This window comes from Ambystoma mexicanum, chromosome 9, assembly GCF_040938575.1.
Source record: "Ambystoma mexicanum isolate Mex_15411 chromosome 9, UKY_AmexF1_1, whole genome shotgun sequence".
Classification (NCBI taxonomy): domain Eukaryota; kingdom Metazoa; phylum Chordata; class Amphibia; order Caudata; family Ambystomatidae; genus Ambystoma; species Ambystoma mexicanum.
This window is the reverse complement of record NC_090931.1, coordinates 393,290,558-393,314,442: the sequence shown is the minus strand read 5'-3', so window position 1 is coordinate 393,314,442 and position 23,885 is coordinate 393,290,558. Positions and strand designations below refer to the sequence as shown.

General features: G+C 43.6%; 1 protein-coding gene across 1 annotated transcript in view; it reads right to left on the bottom strand.

The window, feature by feature from the left end:
- Positions 1–23,885, bottom strand: part of LOC138488122 (S-adenosyl-L-methionine-dependent tRNA 4-demethylwyosine synthase TYW1-like) — a 1,632,770-nt gene that overhangs the window by 894,444 nt on the left and 714,441 nt on the right. Inside the window, exon 10 of the mRNA XM_069614883.1 lies at positions 6,987–7,105. Within this exon, the coding sequence (XP_069470984.1) occupies positions 6,987–7,105 (119 nt within the window). The remainder of the gene's footprint in view (positions 1–6,986; positions 7,106–23,885) is intronic.

Below are 23,885 nucleotides of genomic sequence, written 5' to 3'. Positions count from 1 at the left end.
AAATGAAACCATTCCTGAACGGTTCCTTTTTAAAAATAAAAGTCTAGGAAAGGTAAAACATAATTAAAAGAAGTAGAGGAGCACCGCTCCTGACCGCTCCCCCCCACTTCGACCACGGCTCCAAGGCTCCCTAGGGGCCTTATGAAATTAACAACAACAGATGTCCACAAATCTTGTGGAGCTCTCCCGTCCCTCACACATCCGGGTTGTGTTAAATAAATACCACAATTAAAGAATCGATCTATTCATTTATCGGTAAAACAATCATTTTACTTTTTTGAAGAAAACAAAATGTTATCAAAAAGTGGGTGGGTGCAAGGGAGATTAACCAGCCTTGACACTAGGTGGTGTCTGAAATGAACAACAGATGTCCACAAATCTTGTGGAGCTCTTCCGTCCCTCACACACCCAGTTTGTGTTAAATAAATACCACAATTAAAGAATTAATCTATTAATGTAATCAGTAAAACAATCACATTTTACTTTTTTTGAAGAAAACTAAATTTAAAAAAAAATTTGAGTTCTGTCTGTATAAAATTTATTTAAACTGGAGTACAATTAAGGAGTGCCCCTAATCACCAGATGAATATTGCTCCATAGGGGCCTTCTAGCTGTCCCAGTCAGGAAAAAGGCCACTTCGTGGTCTTTGTGGAAAAGATGGAAAAGGAGGCATCCTGGTGGTTTCACACCTTCTACCATATTGTTTTACTGCAATCCACACTCCAGTGGTTTCCAAGATGGCACCCGCTGTGCCGAACGCTGCCATGTCAGCATGGATCAGATGTTGGACTTAACTGATTTAAGCTGAGGGAGCAGTAAGAGTTGCACGTCCCTTCTTCTTTAGCACTGGCGCTCCTGATTCCTTGCTGCTTGTTGTTTCTTCTTTGCACCTTCTGCTACTGACTCCCTCACCCTTTCCTGCTTCCTAGCTGCTGTGTCCTATGCCTTTGCTGCCTATTTCATTCGATACTCGTCATCTTGCCGTGACGAATTCTGATGCTCAGACATCTATGCGCCTGCTTTGCTGTTCGTCATTCTCCAGCAGCAGACTCCAGGTGGTCCCAAATCACGTGCAAGGGTTTTCTACCGCAGGAGGGATTACCATTGGTGCGTTGCGTAGCATACACGAACCCCAGTTTCACAATCAGGGTTTCGGACACCTTTTGGGTTGCAATCACAGAAATGCAATTGGCAGTCACCATCCAGGTTAGTGCCTGCTTGATAGTCCCTCTCCGAGACCCGCTTAGTTTTTAAGGAGTACAGGGATGGTGCCTTCTTCAACCCGGTTTCAATTTCTCAGCACGCACACACGGTCTCATCTGGCCCTCTCATACTCGGGTGTCTCAATGTTCCCCTCCCCACCACTCTATCTCTCTGATGTTACACTCCACCTTTCTACCTCCACCTTTCGATGTTACCTTATGGTCCTCCTTTAACTCCCTTCCTCCTCTACTCACTAATGCGCCCTTCAACTACTGCCTTACTATTCCCCCGATGTTACCTCTCTTCCCTTCTTCTACTACTACTTCACCTCCTTTTTACTACTAACTCTCTGCACCTATACTCCTACTCTACAATTTTTACTACCGCATCCACTAACTCTTTGCTACTAATACTTCCCCTCTCCTACTACTACTCGTCTCACTACCACCCGCTACAAACAACTATATCTAGCGCTCACTACTACCACTTATCACTCCCACTACTACTTCCACTACCTCTACTTACAACCAGTACTACCTCCCCCTCTACACCTGCTCTACCACTAGCTCACTCACTCCTCACACTAACGCACAACCACTCCACACACCCCTCTCTCTATTCACACTCTCCTTCTCTGGTCTCTCGGGCATCATCCTGCCACCTTCTGACCCAACTAAACGCACACCTAAACTTTCCCCAAGCTGCCTTTTAAAATAGTCCTTCCCCTCCCAGGGGACTTACCCTGACCAATTACCTACCTAATTTGAGGGTGTGTGACATGAGAGGGGTCATAAGGGCTTTAAGCCCCACCGCCTTTCCACACAGTCCTGCCGTATTCTGGGTATTTGAGGCCCAAGATTTCTTAGGGGACTGCTGTCTCTCTTTTTGGCCTTCTTGTGGGCCTACTTTTGTAAAATGTTTTCCCTGGTGGGCTAGTAGGTTGGTTCCCTGGCAGTGGGCTCCAGCAGACACTGTCTTATGGACCTGCGTTCTGCTCCAGGCTGCTGCACTTGGTCGCTGTCTTTCCGCTGGTGATACTCCATTCATCGCCCCATCCACTCTCCACCTCGAGGAGCCAGACATACCACCTCTGTGCGCGGAATCCTGCGGGCTGCTGTTGCGCCAGGCCAGCTTGCGTGGCCCAGCCTCTCCAGCCTTCTGCTGAGGTACTTCGGCATCAGTTTGCCCGGCTCAGCGAGTGGCGGCACCTGGTTCAGCATCTGTTGCTAGCTGCAGTGCTATCACTGCTACAGGTAAGGAGAGTCTGGGGGCATATTATTACTTCTCATAATGTACTTTTTATGGCATTAGTTGAAATAAAGTTTTTATGATATATGGAAATCAATGCTTAAACACGCACACAAATGAAAACAACATAAAAAAACGTAAGCCTAAAGGGGTGGCGGAGCACACCTTCAAGTGCTGGTTAATTTACTAAGGCTCAACTAGAAGCGGACAGTTTTGGCTCAAAAGCAGGAGGAACTCCATTTACATTTTATAATTTACAAATGGTGATTACCCACCTCTTGATCCTCTTGCAGCAGTTGTCGATTACACTGCAAATAAACTTTACAATACCATTGTATGGGAGTGCCAAACCCTCTAATCTACCAACAGTTCTAACACACGAAGGGGCTAACATGTGAGATCTGAATAAACGTTTTGGCACGCTGAACAAAGGCCCTGGCAAGTTAAGCCTATCCTGTCCTGTGCCTTTGAGAACAATGGGACGTGCACCGAAGAGCGCCAGTCAAGCAAGTTGCCTTAAATACTGTACACTTTGATCAGAGGTTTAGAAAGTGCTACTTGCTCAGTTGGGTCAAACACCACTGGGATCAAAAAGCAGCCTTAGGCATGTTTCCTTACCATCTAGCATGCAGGGACAGGTAAATATCCTACTGTGGTTAAGGTCCTACTGCCACAAGGGTGGAAGCCAGATTGGCAGAGGGCCAGGAGATTTTTCAGTATGCATTGTTAAGTAGAATAAGGTATGTATTTACAAATGGCAGTGTCTCGGTATATCCAACAAAATCCAAGTTTCATATTTTTTTATTGGACTAACTGAAAACATTATTGTGAGATGGTAGATGCATAAGCTTTTGAATTCTGAGATTTTATCAGTTGGTCGCCCGATAAAATGAGCTATGAAAAAAACGACCACAAGGTGGAAGCCACATGACAAATAAATAGCTGCCACAAGCCTAACAGAGGGGGTTCCCTTTTTGGACAACTATGGGGTAACCCCTACCTTAAGAGTCCCATTGAAGATCTTGCAGACAACACTGTTTCTGCCATCAAGCAGCATATTCAACTGAAGTTTCCCTTTCGCTTGACAACTGAACCAGCGGGGTTTGCTTCTCCAGGCTACCAGACAGGTTTAAAAGGGCCTCTTCATCCTCCCCCCTTTCCCTTTCCTAGGGTCAGGATTTCCGGCTCTTCACCACCTCTCTGCTCTTCCTCTGAGACTGCTATTCAACACATCACATGCTCATTTCTCCTCCCACCACGGGTTTGGGCCCTTTTGAGTCGGGACACATCCCATCCCCCTGCAATGGGCTAATAGCCATGCCCTCTCATTCCTTCCTGCTCTGGTAGACTACTGCCTCACCAACCTTCTGATGACTTTCTCATTGCACCTCCCTCCCACTGCCGCAGCCCCATCTCTCTCACGCTACCAAATCGCACCAAACTCCTGCTGCATCGTCCTAACACCCACATGATATCTCCTTCCTGGCACGTCACGTCCCTTTCATACTTTGGCGATTGCTCCCCTGCCGCCAGTCTTAGTGGAGGGTGCAGCACCCGTGCATTATTCGGATTGCTGTTGGGGGGTTGGTTACTGTGCGGTAACTGCGTGTTACTCCGGTGCAGCGCCTGTACCTGCATAGTGGCTGGATCACAGGTAAAAAGCCGGCATGCCATAGATTTCTTACTTGCTGGAGTTTGCGCATTCCAGGTGGCCTCTGTCCACCCAAGCAGTGCTGCTGTGTACACAGATCGCACAATGAGCACTCGAATGGCCTCCGGGTTGCAGCTTTCTATTTTCAGGACTGTTTGAATAACCAAGAAATGTTCAACGTTGAGATATGGAAATGCGTGGGTTTGCAATAAGTAATGTCCCTACTCCTTAAAAATGAACCCTTAATAATGAGTTAGTAAGGCAGCTTCTGTGTTCATCCGCTTGACCGCCCTTGCTTATCCTCTGGCAAACATGGACTATTGTTTGCAATGAACAAAGGATGGGCATGAACTCTCGCCAATTGATGCACCCACTTACTTCCGCTGTATACCGTCATTTTCTGTTAGAAGGGAGCTTTTACTATTGCTTCCCTAGTTGTGCAGCTTTTGTGCCTTGTTCTCCCCCTACCCCTTTTCGCCCCCCCTTGCCTCTAGAGTGCAAGGGTCATACAGAATGTTGGGCAAGACTCTCGTTCGCTTAGAGTCTCAAGCCAGACTGCCATTAATGTTCCATTTTGTGTCTGGTATTTTTCATCGCCTTCTCATAGAGAAACAGGCCCCTATTGTGGTTGTCTATTAAAATAATTGTGGACATTCTCAGATACCACCGCTGATGTGGGCTCTATGCACGTGTTTTCACTTTGTCATTTTCTTTTGACGAGTGAGACAAATGCCCTTCTAAGCCAGCAACACAAGATCATGCACTCCCAGAAAGGAGTCACGTTTCTGTGCCACCGAGCACAAGACAAGATATCAGAAACTACACTGCCTAAGTTTTGAAAAGAAGGACCGCAAATTGTCGACTGACTTGTACACAATAGCTCCCCTTCACTTCACATAACGGAAACACCAAAGATATATCAGATTTAAATTCAATAATTTGACCTGACTATTTTATTTAAATTCACCCTTCTGCTGCTGCGTAATCCCAGGTATGGCTCTCACCTAGTCAAGAAGAAGAGAGGGAGGTACTACAGAATTCCACCGGCGCTCCCGCAGACCTGAGTAATATGGGTGGCAAAATGAGCCTATACCAATACTTTTGGGCTGATATTAGGGACATGAAGTTTGCGATAAACTAGCTTGTAGCTCCTATGGCTTCCAATCCAATTCCGACAGTAAATCCTGTCAAGAGAACCAATATCCCAAAACATTTATAGGGGTCCGGAGTAGGGCAACCCCCTGAACCATCCTCAGGTGTGTCTGGTTCCATCACTTTGCTTGCACAGTGGCACTAATTTGAGTGAACACATTTACACCAGCCACTTCTAAAATCCACAGCCACTGTGCATTGCGATTTCATTTCCATAGGCCAGACTACGCAGGTTTAAAAACCAACATTTAAATCTAAACCATCTAAACCAGGCCCATGTCCAGTAGAGTTTGACATCCCTGGGTTTAAATATAATCAAATACACTCCTCTGACAACAATTAAACGAGTGGTACTCAGTTTTATCTGCGCCTAGAAGCAATATACTTCATATCTCCTGCTAAACAATTGCATTAATAAACATGGTTAGTTTGGACAGCATGCAACATAAAAATAGCAATCCAAAAGGTTATCCAACAATACTTCTAAATAAGTTCTAAGAGGAGTGCAGTCTCCATATACAACTCCATGTACAAATACAAGGAGCCATCCGAATCTGGTGGGTGCGGCAGGCGCGTGCGTGTGTGCATATGTGCATTTATAAAATGAACCTGTTACTAAGGGATGGGTCTCCCAATACTACAGCTACAGGGAGGATCCAAACCAACATGGAACTAGCAAAGGAAGCTCCTGCCTCTTCCTCACAGCTGGTGCTTAATGTCAAAGGTACTGCTGGGAAGAAGTTAAAGGTGAGTTTTAATTAAGTTCTCACAGCAGGGTGGGGTGTGCTTTTGTCGAAGCCAAAGGATGAACACCTCTGATATACCAATCAACAATGCTTGCAACTATTGCATGTCATTAAAGCTGTCGTCGGCAGGGGAGAGCAGGACCTTTTTTGGTCTTCACAATTACTATAAAAGGTTTACTTCCTGATGCATATATAAGCAATACTGTTCTATGGAGAGTGTTCCCCTCTCTAGATCTTGATTTTGGGGGGTTGCGGGTTGGGAAATAGATGAATGATGGAGCCCTCAGGTTTTCAAAAGCAAACCTCTCCACAATCTAGATCAAGAATTCAAATTTTGATATAGCGGGTGGTAAATCGTATGCAAAATATTTAAAGATCTGTGAATTAAAGATTTTACTAGACAGCGTATATACATGTGTATGAAAATGTCCTTAATCTCCCTTATAAATGGCATCTGCTTACGGAATCCTAAAGCCCCTGCACGCATATAAGAGACTTCAAATAGGCTAGTAGTGCAATTGAATGCTCATTTGTAAGTACTACTTGTACACTAAAGGCAAGGAGGCCAATCGAGCCCACCGTTACAATGGAAGACCACCTGCTTTTCGTTAATAAATCATGATTTTTCCTTTTTAATAAGCATTTATGTATTTTGAGTTTTGCTGAAACATTAACTGAGAAAGTGAATGCAAAGTAAAGAAAACTGTTCAACCAAGAAGCTAACAATGTTTGACCTATTTCACTTAATTCGAATATTGTGTTTCAAATTACCTTCTAAATATTACTAGAAAAGCAGTCCACCCTACGTACCAATAAACAATTTAACTTTATAAATGAGGGCACGCAAAAACATGTTCAAGAAATGACTGTACCATGTAAAGCATATGAAGGGACATATTTGGGCAGGGCTCCTTCTATTGAAATATAAGCTAGCTTAATCAAGGTGCACTAAAGGTAATTTAAAAAAGGCATGATTATGAATGTACCTCCAACAGAAAACGCATTTGTTAGCACAAGCCAAGCTTGGTGTGGTCTCCATGCAGCGGTGACTCTCGATACCGTAAAAGGTGTGCTTGTAGCAGCCTCCTCTTCCCCGTAGCATTGACTTGGGGAAGAAAAAAAAAAGAACACTTAGTATTCAGCAAAAGAACATTCTCATACACTAGTCCTATGGATTAGCATAGTAGGACTTGGAGGCACAATTATTCATCATCGGAACAAATCTCGATCAAACTGTTCAATATCCATCAAGTGGGCAAACATGTATATCTACAGTCCGATACCAGACAATAGCATAACCATTAACCATAGATTCTAGACACTTTCCGTTAAAAGCAACGTGCTCACAAAAAGTAATAAAATGTTCTATGATAAGCATCCACATTTTTAAATGGCAGCATGTATGGTTTAATGTGATGTAAGATTACAAATGTGGGCAGCTTTGAAATATTTCGATGCATTCTTCACATATAATTAGTGACTGCAATAAATAAATAATCAATGACTTGTGACACACTATAGGGGATCAGAAGAGGCGGGGAGACAAAAATGGTGTCAAAACAAGTAACGTTTTCTTGTGTGTGCTACTGGGTTTTGGGGTTTGGGTAAAAGCCAAACCAATATGGATATGTCCCCTTAACCAATGTGAGCACGAGGAGGGATGAACAATGCAGGGCACGTTCAAAAGGCTACGCACCAGTTTGTCTGCATTTCTCCCTTTGCTAAGTTGTAGTTAGGATGGTGGTCTTTGGTAGTGTGCGTAAATAACAAAGCAATTTACAGAGCCTTGGGTCTGGATCCTTGAGTCCACTCAAGACAACCAAGTGTCTATTTATGTGGTTACTTAACAGTCTCCTCCTGTTAATGACTCCAATCAAGCATTCCCACTAAGTCAGTGCCTTGTCTGGGATTGCTCAAGGGAAGCCCTTATTTATATATTTTTATGACAAGTTATAATCTGGATGATGAACCCTTGTATAACGCCCCTCTCTTAGAATCCCCCTGACCCCACTGAGCCAAGAAGTAGGTTTGTGTTGCAAATTAAAAAGGTTCATTAGAAAAATGAAACAATAGATATATATCACACTTTGATAATAAATCAATATTTGATAACAAACTTAGACATATGAAGTGAGTGATCAACAATGGATGATGTGATACTAGCACACTGGTTTAATTACTTAGGAGTAGTATAGAAGACAAGGTAGCTGAGAATGCTTTATATGGTACAAGGAAATGGAAGGTGGAAAAGAAGCAACACAGGAATAAACTTGATATGATTTCAGCAAAACATAATATAATCACTTTTCCCCTTTTGGCAATTCACCCCCCCCCCCCCTCTATGCAACGTAAGGAGGTGGAAGTAACACAGACAGTCTTCAAAAATACCAACAAAAATGCAATACAAAGTTCCAATTCCCCCCCAGCAAGCTTAGAGAAACAGGGATGATTTTAAACGCAGGCAAAGTACTTTAAATGTAGTATGCAAAGAAGGGAAAAATATGCTAAAAATTATTTTAATTCCCTATAAGAGATTCAGGGTGAGTGAGAGATACTTTAAATCAGTTCAGCCAGCCCTATCAATGATTCAGGGATGGTTATCCGGTTGAAAACGGAATTCCGTAATGGAAGCAAAAGACAAATATTTTTACATGTGGCTGAAATGAAGCAAAATGTCAAATCGCGGCAATTTAGTCGCGTGCATCGAGCGCAATTACGAAGGAACTATAAGCAAGTCGGTTTAGAGCTTGTTGGAAAGCTTAGAATCTCAGCTTTAAAATAGAAGTTAAATCTTGCTTCTATCACAAATGGTTCAAGAGATACAGACGATATTGTGAAGGTAGATTCTCAAAATAAAAGTAAAGCTCAGAATGACAGATGACAATTTTGCAGCTTTGAATCAACAGGAGGGACACGATTTCTATGATGCAGTTCTCAGTAGGTTAAAATAGTTTGAATTAGATTATTTTAAACTAAGATTGGTTTTGCACAGTTCTGGCTGAGTACTCACACTATATTTTGGACAGGAATGCGACTTTGGCTGCGGTTCTCTCGCCACTGGGTACTGCTTCTGCGCACAGCGATCTGGGTCAGCTCTCAGCACTGCACAGCGATCTGGTCTGGGTCTGGTCTCTCTGGAACTCTGGTCTCTCTGGATACAGCACTGCTTTCTGGGTCTGCTACCGGTTCTGGCAAAAGTTCTTGGCAAAGAATTCAAACAGCTCTCCCGGCTGTTGAATAGTTTGCAAATGATTTTGAGGCCTGCTGAAAAAGGATTCAGCTTGTGGATTCAGGCCTCTCTGCTACAAGTTCTGGAGTCTGGGTTCAAAGTTCTGGTCTCTGGAGATTGATGGATTTGAAGTCTGGAGTCTCCGTCAGCGTGCTGCGCAGGAATTCAGTTGAAGGTTGGAAAATGATTTCCCTACCTGGGTTCCAGTGGCTCTTTATATATCTTTTGAAAATGGGTGTGGATGCTAACTTTCTTTGCCCAACCCACTCACAATTTGATAGGTCAAGGATTTCTCTTTGACCTGATTTGAGAAGGGAACAGTGAGTCAGAGTGATGAGGTAGGTTTTTGGTCAGATGATCCTCCCCTTGTCAAATTGCACACAAATCTATTTCTGATCCAAATACCCATTTATCTATGTACCATTTTTCTAACATTATATGTCCAGTTAACATATTTTCTGTAGCACCAAACCATCCGATCCCTGTCTTTGTAAGATGTCGTGTCCACTTTTGACGGAATTCTGCCCTTTTCATCCAGATAACGACCTCTAAACTTTTCCAGTTTTTACACAAATGTGCACAAGGGATATGGGTTTCAGATGATAAAGTGTCAGATTTTTAACATGCACACATTTGGAGTAACAATCTTATTTTCCGCTACTACTCCCCATAACATACCACAGAGTCCTGACACCTCTTAAAATGTGCACAGAAAAATCACAAGAATGATATTATTTATATAATTTTTACAAGTCCGCACTATGAATTATCCATCTTTTTAAAATTATGCTCTGGCCCCAAAGGGGTGTGGTTTTCCAAAGCACATGGTGGAATTTCTGGTTTGTCCACTTCCCCCAAGCTCAGCTTGCTCACAGAGGCACTTCTCCTCCCACTTCTCCCAAGAGGAAGCTATTTTACGACCCCCCCCCCAATATAACATTTGCCGGAGCCCAAGACAGTGCTTTGTTCAGTTTCCTGCAGTCCCCAGGTGCCACTCACCTAATTCAATCAGAGAGGTGTCATCTCCTTTTGGCAGGGGCAGCAGAATGCAACCAGGCCTGGGAACAGCTGCTGATCAAGTTCCAACTCCTGTCGGGGGTAGTTGTCAGGCAGAATTCAATCTCTTTAAGCCAGTCTTCAGCTAAATGTCACTTTGGTTCCCAGTTTTCTACATTCAAACCAAACTTGCAATTTTTACACATGCAGCTAGAACACTGATTCTAAGTTCAAAACTATGACATTTAAACAATTGCAACCTATGGGACACTCAAAAGTAGGTCACTCATTTATTCTAAACATTTCAATTTTAGTGGCTTTAAACCCAAATTCACTTAAGCTGCTGACATCCCCAGCTATTTTCAAAACATACATTAGACAATTACTTCCTTCAAGTCATTTCAGAATATAGTTTTACATTGTATCCACCTCTTAGTAAGTCTTTCTTTGGCCTGGTTTGGTTCATTTGTTCAGTTTTACACAAGTGTCTGGCGGTTTTAAAACGCCGGCTTTCTGGTAGTGGTGAGCACCAGTATTGCACCCATTTTTGACATTAATAACAACATATTTTGAACAGCACCATATTCCTTAGCACCAATTTCGCTCATGGCGCTTCTGGACCCTCACGCTCACACTGGTGGGTGGCAGGTCAGGCGACCATTTTGTTGTGTGCAAAGACTGCGCGGTTCTCCAGGATTCTGGCGCAAACGTGGGATTTTCCGCCCTCTTGGATTTCCTAAGCCCACAGCACCAAGTGTGGCAGCATAATAGTCCAAACGTGGGTCAGGACACCCAACACTCCAGCTTCGTGGACCTTGCGCTCGAGATCCACAATGTTAACACCAGACTTTAGGCAAAGGCGAGCCATGGTTGTCATCTGTCGTTGACAGCCTAGTTCTTCCCAGTCTGTAGAAGGTCGATTTTGAGGATGTTATTCCAGTTCCACACCAAGGGCAATCACATGGATCTGAACACTGTGTTGGTGCTTCAGGTACCTTCTTCCTTCTGGTGTAATATCACAGAAGCCTTCCAGAGGCTCAGCTTCTTGGAATGCTTTTGCTGTCAGGCTCATTCCTTCGGGCCTTCTACTGTTCAGAGTTAAAGAGGACGCCTCCAGAATAGCAGTTGTTGGCTTGTATAAGCCTTTGTTTGTTTTCTTTTGGCCTTTCCAATCCCACCAGATACACATGATGATTCCAAGGTAGCAAAACTCTTTGCTTTATTTGCATGCTTTCGCAGGGTTTCCTGGGTTAGGGCCCAACAGAGGCGTTGCATTAGGAGGCAGGCTAGGGTCATTCATAGAGTGGGGGGATGTTTTGCACACAGGGGAGTTTAAGTGATCTATGAAGCATGAGGTGTGAGAAGTGTAAACTGGTTTTAAGATACTTTCCTTAACTATGGTACATCCAGGAAACTGAAACCTTGCCTGGTCAAGATGGTGGACATTCTCCTAGCATTTGACTAGATGAAAGGCAGTTTGAGGTAATGTAGAATCTTAGGCACCATTATAAACTGCCTTTCATCCTGAATACTGTCGAGATGTCGCAGCAACCATAGCTCCTGAAGGAACATTCGAAAATAAGAAGGAATATGAACTGTCAAGATAAGTGATCATTTGAGAGAATACTACGTTATTATTTTGAGTGTATATAGTTAACTTAGAAATATAGAAGTTGTTCAGACAACAGATGGCAAGGTAACATTTTCAGTAAATAAATTCAGTGAAGCACTCTGAGATTCAGTTTATTAGAGCTGAGAAGTAGGAAGGTGAAGCAAATAAAACGTGGTGCGATTACGCAGGGTTGTCACTCCTGTAGTATGTTTCTTTATACTCAGTTTGGACAGTTCTGAAGGGGTTTGGTGGCATATCTTGAACTTCTGCAGGACAGGTAAGCTGGGACCTCATACTTGGGCCTTGCGATTCTTTGGCCCAGCCCTCAAAAGGATTTGAGCTGTCTCAGCCTTGTCACCATGGGATACTCTTCAACCTAGGCTCTGTTGGCTCCACCTTCCACCTCTTAGCGCCCTCTTTATCCTTTGGCTCTCTTGGTTTGGCAAATACTGGGTTATTACTTAGGATCCTAAAGTCCAGCACCTTGTCTTCTCCCCCTTCTGCTGGGACTACCTCCCCTTCCTTCCCCAAAACACACTCATTCCTCCTATTTGGTTTTCCCTCTCTCCTCCTCATCTCTCCAAAGTCCAACTTCTTCAGACATGCCTCTAATAGTTTATCCTTCCCTCCTTCCTCCCTTCTGGCTTCTTGACTATTTGTTTCTTCTGATCTTTCCGTCCGAGAATGCATTCTCTCCCTGTACCCTCGCCCTACCTGAAACCTTTTGCTCTCCTTCGATCAGTTCCGCACTGTGTTTCCCAACTCCCACACCTACCCAAAACACCTACCCTTTTTCTGGGCTGTGAGCTAACATTTTTGTGGAGGCACCTTGAGGGCTTATCAGTGGGGCCTGATGAACGATTTGTGGCATTTTTGTCCCATCCCTAGAGTGACTCATTTACTCACAAGTGTTGGGGGGTACTGCAATCTGAGAACATAGACAGTTGGGCTGTGTTATTAAATGTGTTCAAAATCAACCCCAAAGATAAAAGACAATTGGATCCCCTAAGTGCATCAACCTAGAACACAACAGCATGAAGGCTTCTCCTTGGATGCCTAAAAAAGCCAAATGTAAGCTCCTGGGTTTGAATAGTGTCAAACGTAAAGACCCACAACCAGCAATTCTTGTGCAGGGAAGTATTGGGGACTCAAGCCGGGGTGTTTGAGTGGTTCCTCTGCACTTCCTTTTCAATTCTCTAGTAGCTATCACCTTTCCATCTTTTCATCACCATTCTCAGTTATATCTGGTACCAGGCACCACCTGATGTGATCTTAGCAATCATGGGATATTGAAGCGCCAAAGACTCCCACTGGTAGCTTAACAAATCAGTGCCATTGGAGAGAGCCTCTTTTAGCCCAGATCAGGGGGACATCTTACTGATACCAAACATCTTTCTGGCTGTTGTCCTTGCTCCTTTGCAATGTTCTCATTCCTCAGAAAGCCTCCTCTGTAGTTTTTGCACACCAAAACTACACTCTCTTACCTATTGCCACGTCGTAGCTTTGTCACAGGTTCGTACCACCTCCTGTCCATCACACTGGTTCACTAGGTGTATTGTGTACCAATGGTACATTCCCTTTCTGTCGCAGCTTCCCAGATAACTCACTGTTAGCTATTGCACGTGCTTGACAAACTAATAGTCTGTCACCTCCTCCTACCGATCCCTCTTCCTCTCCGCCTGATGTTTCGTTTTTTGACCACTTTTTAAAAATGTTTTATTGGTTATATTACATTTAAACCTTTAACATTACTGCATTTATATTTATATATCCACTTTCCTTATTTCCTCCAAAATGCAATGCAACGGGCAGGCGGCTTCTAACCCAGTACTAGAGACGCCACTAGCTTTAGAGCCTCAAGTGTGGCTCCAATTGTTTCTACCACCATAAGCCCCTCCCAGCATTCATCCTCAGTCTTCAATTCAAAAGTCCCCCTGTATTCTCCCAGGAACATTGTTCTGCTTGGAATAAGACCTGTACAGTTTAGGATGAGGTGCTTTATTGTCTCCAGTTCTTGTTTGCCACAGAAACAGCAAAATGCATTTGGCAAACTTATCTGTTTCCTTAGCAATTGGACTTCTCTCGGTATAATATTCAGTTTACATCTCATCAACAAGTCACGATAAAAGGGTGAAGGAAACTTTTTTTTAGGTAATTAGGTAGTTCATTTAATGTCTTCAGTTCCCAAGTTGGATTGAAACCATTCCTAGTATTGTACTTCAGTGTCAAAAGTTTTGATCCAATCTTTCCTTTGCAAAATGTATTTTACTTTAGGGGGGTTATTTATTAGCATTTCAATTTTAATCTCATTCGTTCTCAGGTATTCACTACAGTGAGTTCCACATAACTTCAGGAATGTATCCTTTATGTCTCCCTTATTATTTAGGATCTCAAAAGTTACTACTGGAGTAGTTGTTATGCATTTCCCAAAGAGGGAGATGGTCTTCCACATGATTATTGATCTTAACGATTCGAGTCGAAGTTCATATCTAATCATGTAACCTGGTAGTGAGTTAGTCAATCTCAAGATCTTTTTCCAGAAATATGACTCGCAAACTTCCCAGATCTTCCAGGAAAGATTTAGAAGTGATTCAGACCCATAGGCCAAGACCGCCACCACCTTTTGTTTGTAGAATGTCCAGATTGGCGTCATCGAGAATTGCCCATATCGATTTTGAATGGCTTTCCCCTAGTTAGTCAATTTTATTAGCTTTTCTCTAATTAGGTTATGTTGACCTTGCTCATTGATGTTCTTATTTATCCTGACTCCTAAATAAATTATGGAGTCAATTCTTTCCAGTTTTTTGCCATTTATCATCCAACAGAATACATTCTCCTTTTGTCTAGGCCTTTGAGCGGTCTCCATCATGATTTTTGACTTCTTATCATTTGCCTTCATCTCGTTTTCATTAAGATATTTTTTGAAGCATCAAGTCGCCTTTGCAGACCGATTTCTGATTGGTCTATAAAAACCAAATTGTCCGCGTAAAGGATCCATGGGATTATCCCCTCATTTATTTTTGGTGGGAACGCTCGGATACTGTTTTGGGAGTCACTTAGGTCTGCCATGTATAGCACAAAAAGAAATGGAGCCAGGGCACATCCTTGTTTTATTCCTCGATAGGTTTGTATCTTTTTCGTAAGGGGAGCTTCTCTGGTACTGGTAAGATGGACCTGTATTTTTGAATTTGTGTAGAGACTTTGGATAGCCTCCACTAAATCCATCAGACAGTTCAATTTTTTTAATTTAATTCACAAGCGTTCTCGACTTACTGTGTCGAACGCTTGTTCCAAATCCACAAATCCTAGATACATCTTATTAGAAGCTAGGGCCCTCAATTTTAGTAAATTCAAGATAAGAAGCTTCAACGAGGTACCCACTCTTGCAATAAAGGCAGTTTGTCTTTGATCTAGAATTCCAGCAGACGTAACCCATTTTTTTAGATCTCAAAGCAATAGTGTGGCAAATAGCTTCCCTATCAAGCCCAAAAGGGCTATAGGCTGATAATTAAAAGGATTACTCCGCTCCCCCTTTTTGAAAATCGGAACGATCAGCGCTTCATTCCATAATGATGGTAATTTTTTTGTTTTCAGGACTTGTGCGAATAATAGAGTGATTAGATCTGCCCAGCTTTCCTCATTTTCTTTTATGACAAAATTAGAAATACAGTCAGGGCCGGCTGCCCTCAACGAACTGAGGTTCCTAATCATTCTTAAGATATCATCCCTGTCGAATTTATTTTTCCATCGCTTTGGAGCTCGCCTTGTCTGTTCCAGCGTCGTCACCGTTTCTTTCTTAAATAGTGCAGTATAATGGTCAACCCACTGCTCTTCTGAGACCTGTGGTATGCTAACCGCAGCTTGAAAATCGTCTCCATGGTTAATGATATCCCACAGGTTTCTACTATTACTAGCAGAGACCGCAGCTAGCAGTTTTTCAGCATCCCGTTGAGCCCTACTTACTTGGGTTGCTTTCCTCCAATTTATATACGTTTGTTTCAATTGACATATCTTTCCCTCTTTCTCTCCACATTCAGATCTAATGAACCTCCAAGTCCCTTCTGTATGTTTTCTTTTTTGCACTACCGCCACATCATAGGCATGGTTCCTTTAAAAATACAGGCTTCTTACATGCTCCTTTCTTTATTACAAATTCCTTCAGCATCCAACTGTATTCCACATCGTCTGGATTTTCACCCTAGTATTTATCATAGGTCTCCACCAATTTTGGCAATGCATTCTGTCTTATCCGTAGTCCATTCATTCCCCATGTGACCTCTACTTTGTTTGTCATTAGGGGCCTAATTACCTTTATGGGTATTAACATTGATGTCCTCAGTAGGTCATGGTCGCTTTTTGGAGTTTTTTTTAATCTCGAAGGACTTTATCCAATGTAAGAGGTTTTCCAAGACTAAACATTAATCAAGACATGCCCTACTCGTGCCCCTATGCCAAGTGTCAGCTCCCCCAGATCACCTATGGTTTGGGCAGTTAGCATTCTGAAGTTCCGATTTTCATTTCGCTCGACCAACGTAGAGCTTTGCTCTTCAGCTCGGAATCAGTTATCACTTTTCCACTTTTTGTTAGTGATTTTATTTTCAGATCTCCACAGATCATTATTAGTTGGTCTTTTTTCATACAGCATTGATCAGTCCACTTCTTCAATGTTATCCGTTAGATAGACCTCTGATTTAGGTATATTTTCGCCCCAGTATGTATTTATTAATAGGAGTTTAAGTATGCTCTCTTCTAGTTGTTTTTGCAGTTCCAATACTTGGGCATAAGGGTTTGGTATCTGATGTTCAATTACCTTAAATCCAGCCTCAATTTTGATCTGAGTTATTAACCAGACATAAGGTCTTCCTTTTCCCTCCCATCTTAGCCGGGTTTATGTAGACTTCGTATTTTTCACATAACGGTTGGGTTCTAATCCAGGTTTCCTGTAGACAAACAATTTCATACTTGTTGAGGAATTTATCTTCTCCAGAGTATAGATCTTTAAAACTGCATGCATTCCTTGGAGCACAAATAAGTCCCGTCCCGATACAGGTCTTCTAATTCTATTTCGTTTTGCTAGCAGCCAGAACACCCGCCATCCAAGACCAATCCTTAGATTGTTCTCCAGCCGGGGCTCTTGACTTTAGTGAATTTATTTACTTCCTTGAGTTGTCAACAGTAAAATGGGGGATTTTAGCCAGCTTTTCGCGATCATTTAAAGCTTCCTGGGCACTGTTCTTCAATTCACTTTCTCTTTTCTTCTCTGCTGGATTGGTATGGCTACCAGCTATATCTTTCTCTGGTTTAGGTTGCTCTGGCGATCTTTTCATTTCTTTTTTACTCCCTTCCAAAGGAGGATGCCTTTTACTTACATCCCTGTTCAATGGTTTCCATGTGGACTTAACCATCTAGGATTGATCATTTTTACTTAATTCAGTAGTGCAATCTTTGTAATTAGTCATCTCATACCCCAAAAGAACAAGTTCCTGCCGCTCCATCAGAAGTCTAACCTTGATTTCAGGCGTGGTCAAATGTAGAATTACTGCATCCATCCTATGTTCGCTCGCAAACTCTACTATTCGGATATCATTAGAGGATACATTTCCTAATTTCGGAATTTGCCTCAGGAGATTTACCACTTTTTCTCTGTTCAGAATTGTTTTTTTTTTAATGATTCAAAGTACTTTCTAAACAAACCTTACAACATTCAATTTCTTTCTTGGGATAGTCCCTCTGATGTTGTGTTTACCATGGATCAAATCTACTCTTATTTTATTTTGATCATCCATTACAGTTGCCATACGTTCGTCTCGGTCATCAGTGGCACATTCTTTCTCAAAAGTCATGCTCCTTTCAGGTTCTGGTCTGGTACAATTCTTTTTGTCTTCCAAGGTTTAAAATCCAGCCACATTACTTTCTCTCTCATTCAGCTTTTTAATTATTGACTTTCCTGTCTGTTTTCCGTCTTCATTTGTTATGTTATTATGACCTAATATTCTTACATCTATTTTCGGTTCCACCATCAAATCACATACTTTCCCTTCAATTTCTTCACATTCATCAGAATGTAGGTCATCCCATGCCTCCTCCTCCTGCTTTTTCTCTATGGCTTCCAGCAAACCATTCAAGTCAGCCCCAGACTCAAGGCAGCCCCAGAGTGCTCTTCATAGGGCTCATTTTCTTCAATATCATCCATTATTTCAATAGAATCTGGGGATAATGATTCTTCTCCAATTATAATCTCCCTTCTTGCTTTTTTTTTGCACATTGGTTATATTCTAATTTCGGCGGATTTCTAATATTCCTTAGGTACGCTCTTGATCCATTACTCTTCTTTTTAGGGGGAGCTTTCATATTTTTGGGTTTCTTCTTTTCGTCTTTCATTTCTTTTGTATTTGAGGATGGGACCACTTACTCCTGTTTCCTTTTTTCCACAGATGTTGGGATTCCAGAGATAGCTACCCCTTGGAAAATAGGGAAATTGGTTTTCAGTTGTTCATCTTTATTCAATTGGTTGTCAGCATTTTTGTCAATCCTCAAGCCTTTTCCTTTGGGGCCTTTTTTCAGCGTTTTTTGGGCCGGAGCATCCGCCCCTTAGTAGGGATCGCTCATTTCTATCCCTTAAGGTTTCCCCCATTCCTTGATCGATCGTTTGGGTTGACTTTAGATTTGGATTTACTTGATCGTTGGTATCTGCTTCCATTGCATTTTGGTCTAGACCCTTTTGCAGAAGAAGATCTTCCTCAGCTTTTTTGTGGCATTGTCTCATCCTCTTACAATAATCGAGAATCGCTTCCATTAGTAGTGACTTGTCATTAACTTCCCTATGTTCAATTTTGCATAAGTGATTTTGCCAGATATTACTACGTTCCGCTTCACTATTTAACCTTTATTAAATTTTCTCTGTGAAGCATTCCAATTTCAATAATTGGCTCCCCATCTTCTCATTGCCAGTCTGTAGTTTGTCGAGTGAGGTATTTAGGGCCTCATATAATTTTAGGAATGGGGACATTGATATTGTCAGTGCCGCCATAACCATATTCTGCATATGGGCTAGATCACCAGCAGTTACATGTTTGTCATTTGTCCCATCCTCCAAAGATACCAAGTCCAATCCAGATGATTTCTCATTCATAGACGAGCCATTTGATCCTAACTCACTGGCAGGTTTGCTATTAATGGCCTCCAAGGAGTTGGAGGCTTCCGGAAAGGCATTTTGGGGCAGGCTTTCTGTGATAAATCCTATTGATCCTCCTGACATCTCAGCCTTCTTAAACGACAGCTGTAGAGTTCGGTCATCTAGCGCAGCTATTTTTTTCGTTTATGAATGTTAAACTTTTTCGTTTTTCCCTGGCAATTCTTCCTGTTAATGCCGTTTTGTCTTGGATCAGTTTTTCTACTAGCGCCCCGAGTTAGAATGGATGCCACTCCTGAATTATTGGCACATGATTTGTTCTTCCCTTTTAAATTTTCTGATGGACAAGTAGAGTCTTTTACCAAATCATCTAAGGCTTGCCATTTTGTGTTTCAGATTGTAGAGGACTAATAATCATAGTCGGATCCTTCCCATCTTTTTCTGGAGTTTCCCGGATTTTGTTTGTGCAATTTTCGTGTAGTGCATTGATGGGGACAAAATGGATGCCCCCACATATTTCGGTTCCCAGAACTACATGTGCAGTTTAGTCTTTTGGGTTTGGCTCAGCCCAGAGACACCTGGGATACCCAGAGACTATTTAAGCCACGCCCAGGCTGAGAAACATGCTTTGCATTTTCTGCACCTGCAGCGTGACACTCACCGTGTTCAGATCGGTCTCCAGTAGGCCTGACTCTTTCTTCTGCGCTCAGCTCCTGCATGCAAGAACACCGTTAGGAACAGCCTTACCTTGCAGCGCTTCTGCCCATCATTCATCGCTCCTTCTGTTCTGCGGGCATCTTCGGCGGTGTCATTCCCATCCCGGCATGCCGCTTCCTAAGGAAAAGGGAAAAGAACAGAAAAAAGGCATTAGTAAGCATTCTGCAAATCTTTGCTTATTTTTAAATACTGTTCGAGCTTAAAACGCTTACCTGAATCCCAGCCGCTCTGGGGGAACTCTGTCTCCGGAACTTCTCATCCATCTGCAATTGGGAAAAGACTCCAGGTTAGCGTGGAAACATCTAGAGGCGCCGCATACCGTGCTTACTCACCGCATTTGTTCTTCATAACCGGCATCCACGCTGAAAACGTTGCGGCACTTAAAAGACACAAAAAAAGAACTCTGTTCAATACAAATACGAAAGGGGTGCATCGCGCTCTCACTCACCTTCAGCGCTACTCATCTCAGCAGCACGCCGCCATCCCCGGATGCCGGCCATCATCTAAGGAAGGAAAGGAACCGAGTTAAAGAACTGTTCAAAAGACTCATTATACTTACCTGTCAGACTCTTGCCAGTGAAGTAACTAGGCAGCAACGAGCCCGCATCAATCAACGTGCCACTGCGCTGAAAGCAGGATGGAGAGCACACTATCCAAGAAAACAAGGTGAGCTTTGGATCAAAGGGAAGGGTTGGACCCCGGGGAAGAAGGGGTTCAAGCACACAGAGACAATAGGGAGTTAAACTCTACCAATCCTGTGTTTCAGGCCCAGTCTCCAGTCGAATAGCCTCCAGGGAAGGGTTCGAGGTCGTAAGAGGTCAGAACAGGCTGAGAGACGTCCCTGTGGATACCAGGTGAGCGTTACACCTTTTCGTATATCTTTGATCCTCTTGTATACCAATCTTGCTCTTCTGAATCATTCCAGTCATCTAAATCCTCCCAATTGGGGCTCTCTATGCCACTAATAGCATATTAGCTCTGGGTTTTACTTGATCCGGACATCAACTGCTCACTGACATATCACCAGACAGATCTATATCAGTGTGGCGATCATTCGTCCCCTCCCCCATAGGTCATTGCCACCCACAGCTAGGGAATCTACCTTGTCCATTGTTTCTGGACTTCCATCAAAAGTCACCTCAGATTTATGTATGGAGTTCTTTGATGGATTTAACGGAAGGAAATCTTTAACTTCGTCCTTCCCAACGAGGGACATGTTGTCAAGTTTGCCCATTCAAACCACCTTGTCTCGTACTGAGACAGGGCTCATATCTTGATCTTGCTCAGGTACTGAATCCAAGTTTTGGCCTAATGGCCCATTTCTAAGAGCATCAATTGTATGACATCCAATCTCCCCAGCTATGGTCAATGCAGTATTATCATTGACACATAATACCTTTTTAGTGTCCAGTAGCTTTTCAGAGAGTTTTCCCTCTGCTGGACCTGACAGACCCCTTAGACGGGAGGTCACTTCTGTCCCCGTTCCCATCTCCTCCGTTTTCCTTTCATTACTTAATGGATGTTTACCGATAGTCAATAGCTCACATGCCAAATGGAGCGCCTCGCTCCTCGAGTTTACAACCTCTGTCCTTCGTTGGGAGTCTGCCGGGTTACCTTTCGATTCTCCTCTTACAGATGCTATGCAGCCTATGCTAGGGGGCCAGACGTCCATGGAACTAACCACCTGCTCCCCCAGCTCCGAGCTCTGCCGTAGGTGATTGGGGGCGTTGGATTTATTTCCTGTGCTTCTTAGTTCCTCTTCCGGCGCCCTTTCCTGGTCAGCCTCATCCAACCCCTCCTGATCACTGTACAATGTGAGCACTTGGTTACAAATGTGTTCAGTTAATGGGGCATTTATAAGCTGCGGTAGGGAAGACAGGGAAGACATATTCTGTCTCAACTGCTTTCTGTCTCCCTTGCTGTCTCTGACAGCCAACGGGTCACTATCGTTTCAGATCCCAGCATTTTTTCATATTTTTCCAGCGTTTGCCGTTTCATGGCACCGCCGCGCAGTGCAGCTCCTCTCCATTCAGGCTCTGTAGTGCAGCTCCTCTCCGTCCAATCACCGAAGTGCAGCTCCTCTTTAATCAGTATACTCGCCTCCGCTGCCCACTGACGAACACCGATAAACACCACTTGCTACCACTTTTGCTCCGCTTTCACAGTTGGTAGTGGTTTTATGCAATATGCGGATGGTGTCACGGTGTAGAGCAGCAGCTCTGCCTCCAGGACTCAAAGGAGTAGCAAAGGTGTAGCACAAGCAGCAAACAAGTAAAAGTTTTGAACACCGAAAAACACCACTTGACCACTACTTCCACTGCCTCCTATGATTGCTCCACCACCTCTCATGCTCTCTCCACTTCCTTTTAATCTTCCTACTCCTCTCCCCCTTTAGCCTCCACCTTTCTCTATGGGTCCCATCCTTCACCTCCTATCTGGTCACCTTCCATTGAGTCCTCTAGGCACCGAGTCCCTTACTTCGAACCTCCTCCTCCTCTCCAGCTTCTTCGAAAACCTGCCTTCTTTCCTCTCACCTGCATTACACTACTCCTCTGCACCGTCATGCTCCTCAAACTCGCACAGCACTCTGATTAGCTCTGCATAGGACTCTACCCATCTCCATCAGAGACTGCCCTCCATTCATTAATTCTGCCTCGGTAAGGAGGATTGTGTGGGATCTTCCAGAACTGGCTTTTTTGACTAACTGCACACTTCCTTGCTGAATCACCATTTCTGGTCCAAGCTTATATAAAGACCCAGCCGCCATCTTGGATCTGCATAACCCATCCATATGCACAGAGGTGGCTCCTGTGCCTCCAAGAGTTTGCGGATCATCCCTGTTACTAAATCTGTGGCAACACCTAGATCCAGCTTGGCTCACCAAGGAATTTGCAGGTCCTTTAGACGCCTTGGATGGAGTGGGTACATATAGTGGCAGCTGCCTTCAGGGATGCTCTTTTAAAGGGTCAAAAACTTTGGACTGATGCTTGTGAAAAGACCCAGCTTTGCAGAGAGGGAAGCACACAGTAGACTGGAGGATCCTCCACCTACTGCTCCAGGATTCTGCTTCACTTAAAAGGTGGCAGTAGGCAGTCCTGTGGTCACTCCATCCCTAACCTTCAGAGGCAAGAAGGGCACTTCATCACAGCCGTCATCTCAGAATCAGGAATACCTGTATTGTTGTCAGCCTTATTCCACTGAGGTTCTCTCCATCACTAGCATGCATTTCCGTTTTTTGCACTGTTTTGGGCTTTTACGGCCCAAAGCTGCCTTCACCGAGTCAGTGGGCCTAAGGTGGGGCAAGCTGGGGTTTGCAGCCTGCTCTGCAGGTCGCAAGTATGGACACTGCATTGCTAACATTTCCTGCACATCTGCTTTGGCGTTTGCCCTTCGTCCTTTGGACAAGACTGTACTTCCTCCTTTTCAATGGGCAGATCTGTGAGCTTTGCATAGACTGGGACAGGGGAAGAGATAATAGGGTATCTGCTGTAAACCCCATTTGGACCTATGGTCTGATGTACAAGAGCTAATTTTGTTCTTTCCCATATTATGGTAATTCCCTTCTGAATGGCTTTTCAAGGCCTAAGCTTGCTCCCATATAAATTCTTCAGCATGATGCTTCTCTACTTCTCTTTGGACACATTTGCATATGATCAAATGCCCCCTGTCTTCAGCTCTCTGCATTGACTCACCATCAAAGCCTGCTCTGTTTTTAAGGTTTGTCTAAGCGACGTACATCAAATTAAACCTCAATACCTTATCAACAAACTATCACTTTCCAGCTTCTTAAGACACAGGCGATTCACAGGATCTCGTCACTTCTCCCCAGAGGGAAGTGCTTCCATGTGATACTAGGGAGGCGAGCCAGCTATGCAACATTCCCCCTATGGGTGATGGCCAGCGGGACCTCACAGGGAGAGGCTCCCCAGTTGGGGGTCAAGGACTCACGTTCCGTGAAGGAACTCCCTGTCCTACTTTCCCATGAACCCCGCAGACCATCACTGCCTCAAAAGTCACATCCTGAACAAACGGCTATCTGCTATTGTAGCACAACTTTCAGTATTAAAATCCCCAAGGACTTGCATTAAGAAGTGGTGTTCACAGAGTCGGAGAAGCCCGGGAGGTTCGAACCTGGGAGAGAGAAGCCCTGGAAGTTCGAACCTGGGAGAGAGAAGCCAGGGCACTCCGAGAGGGCCTCA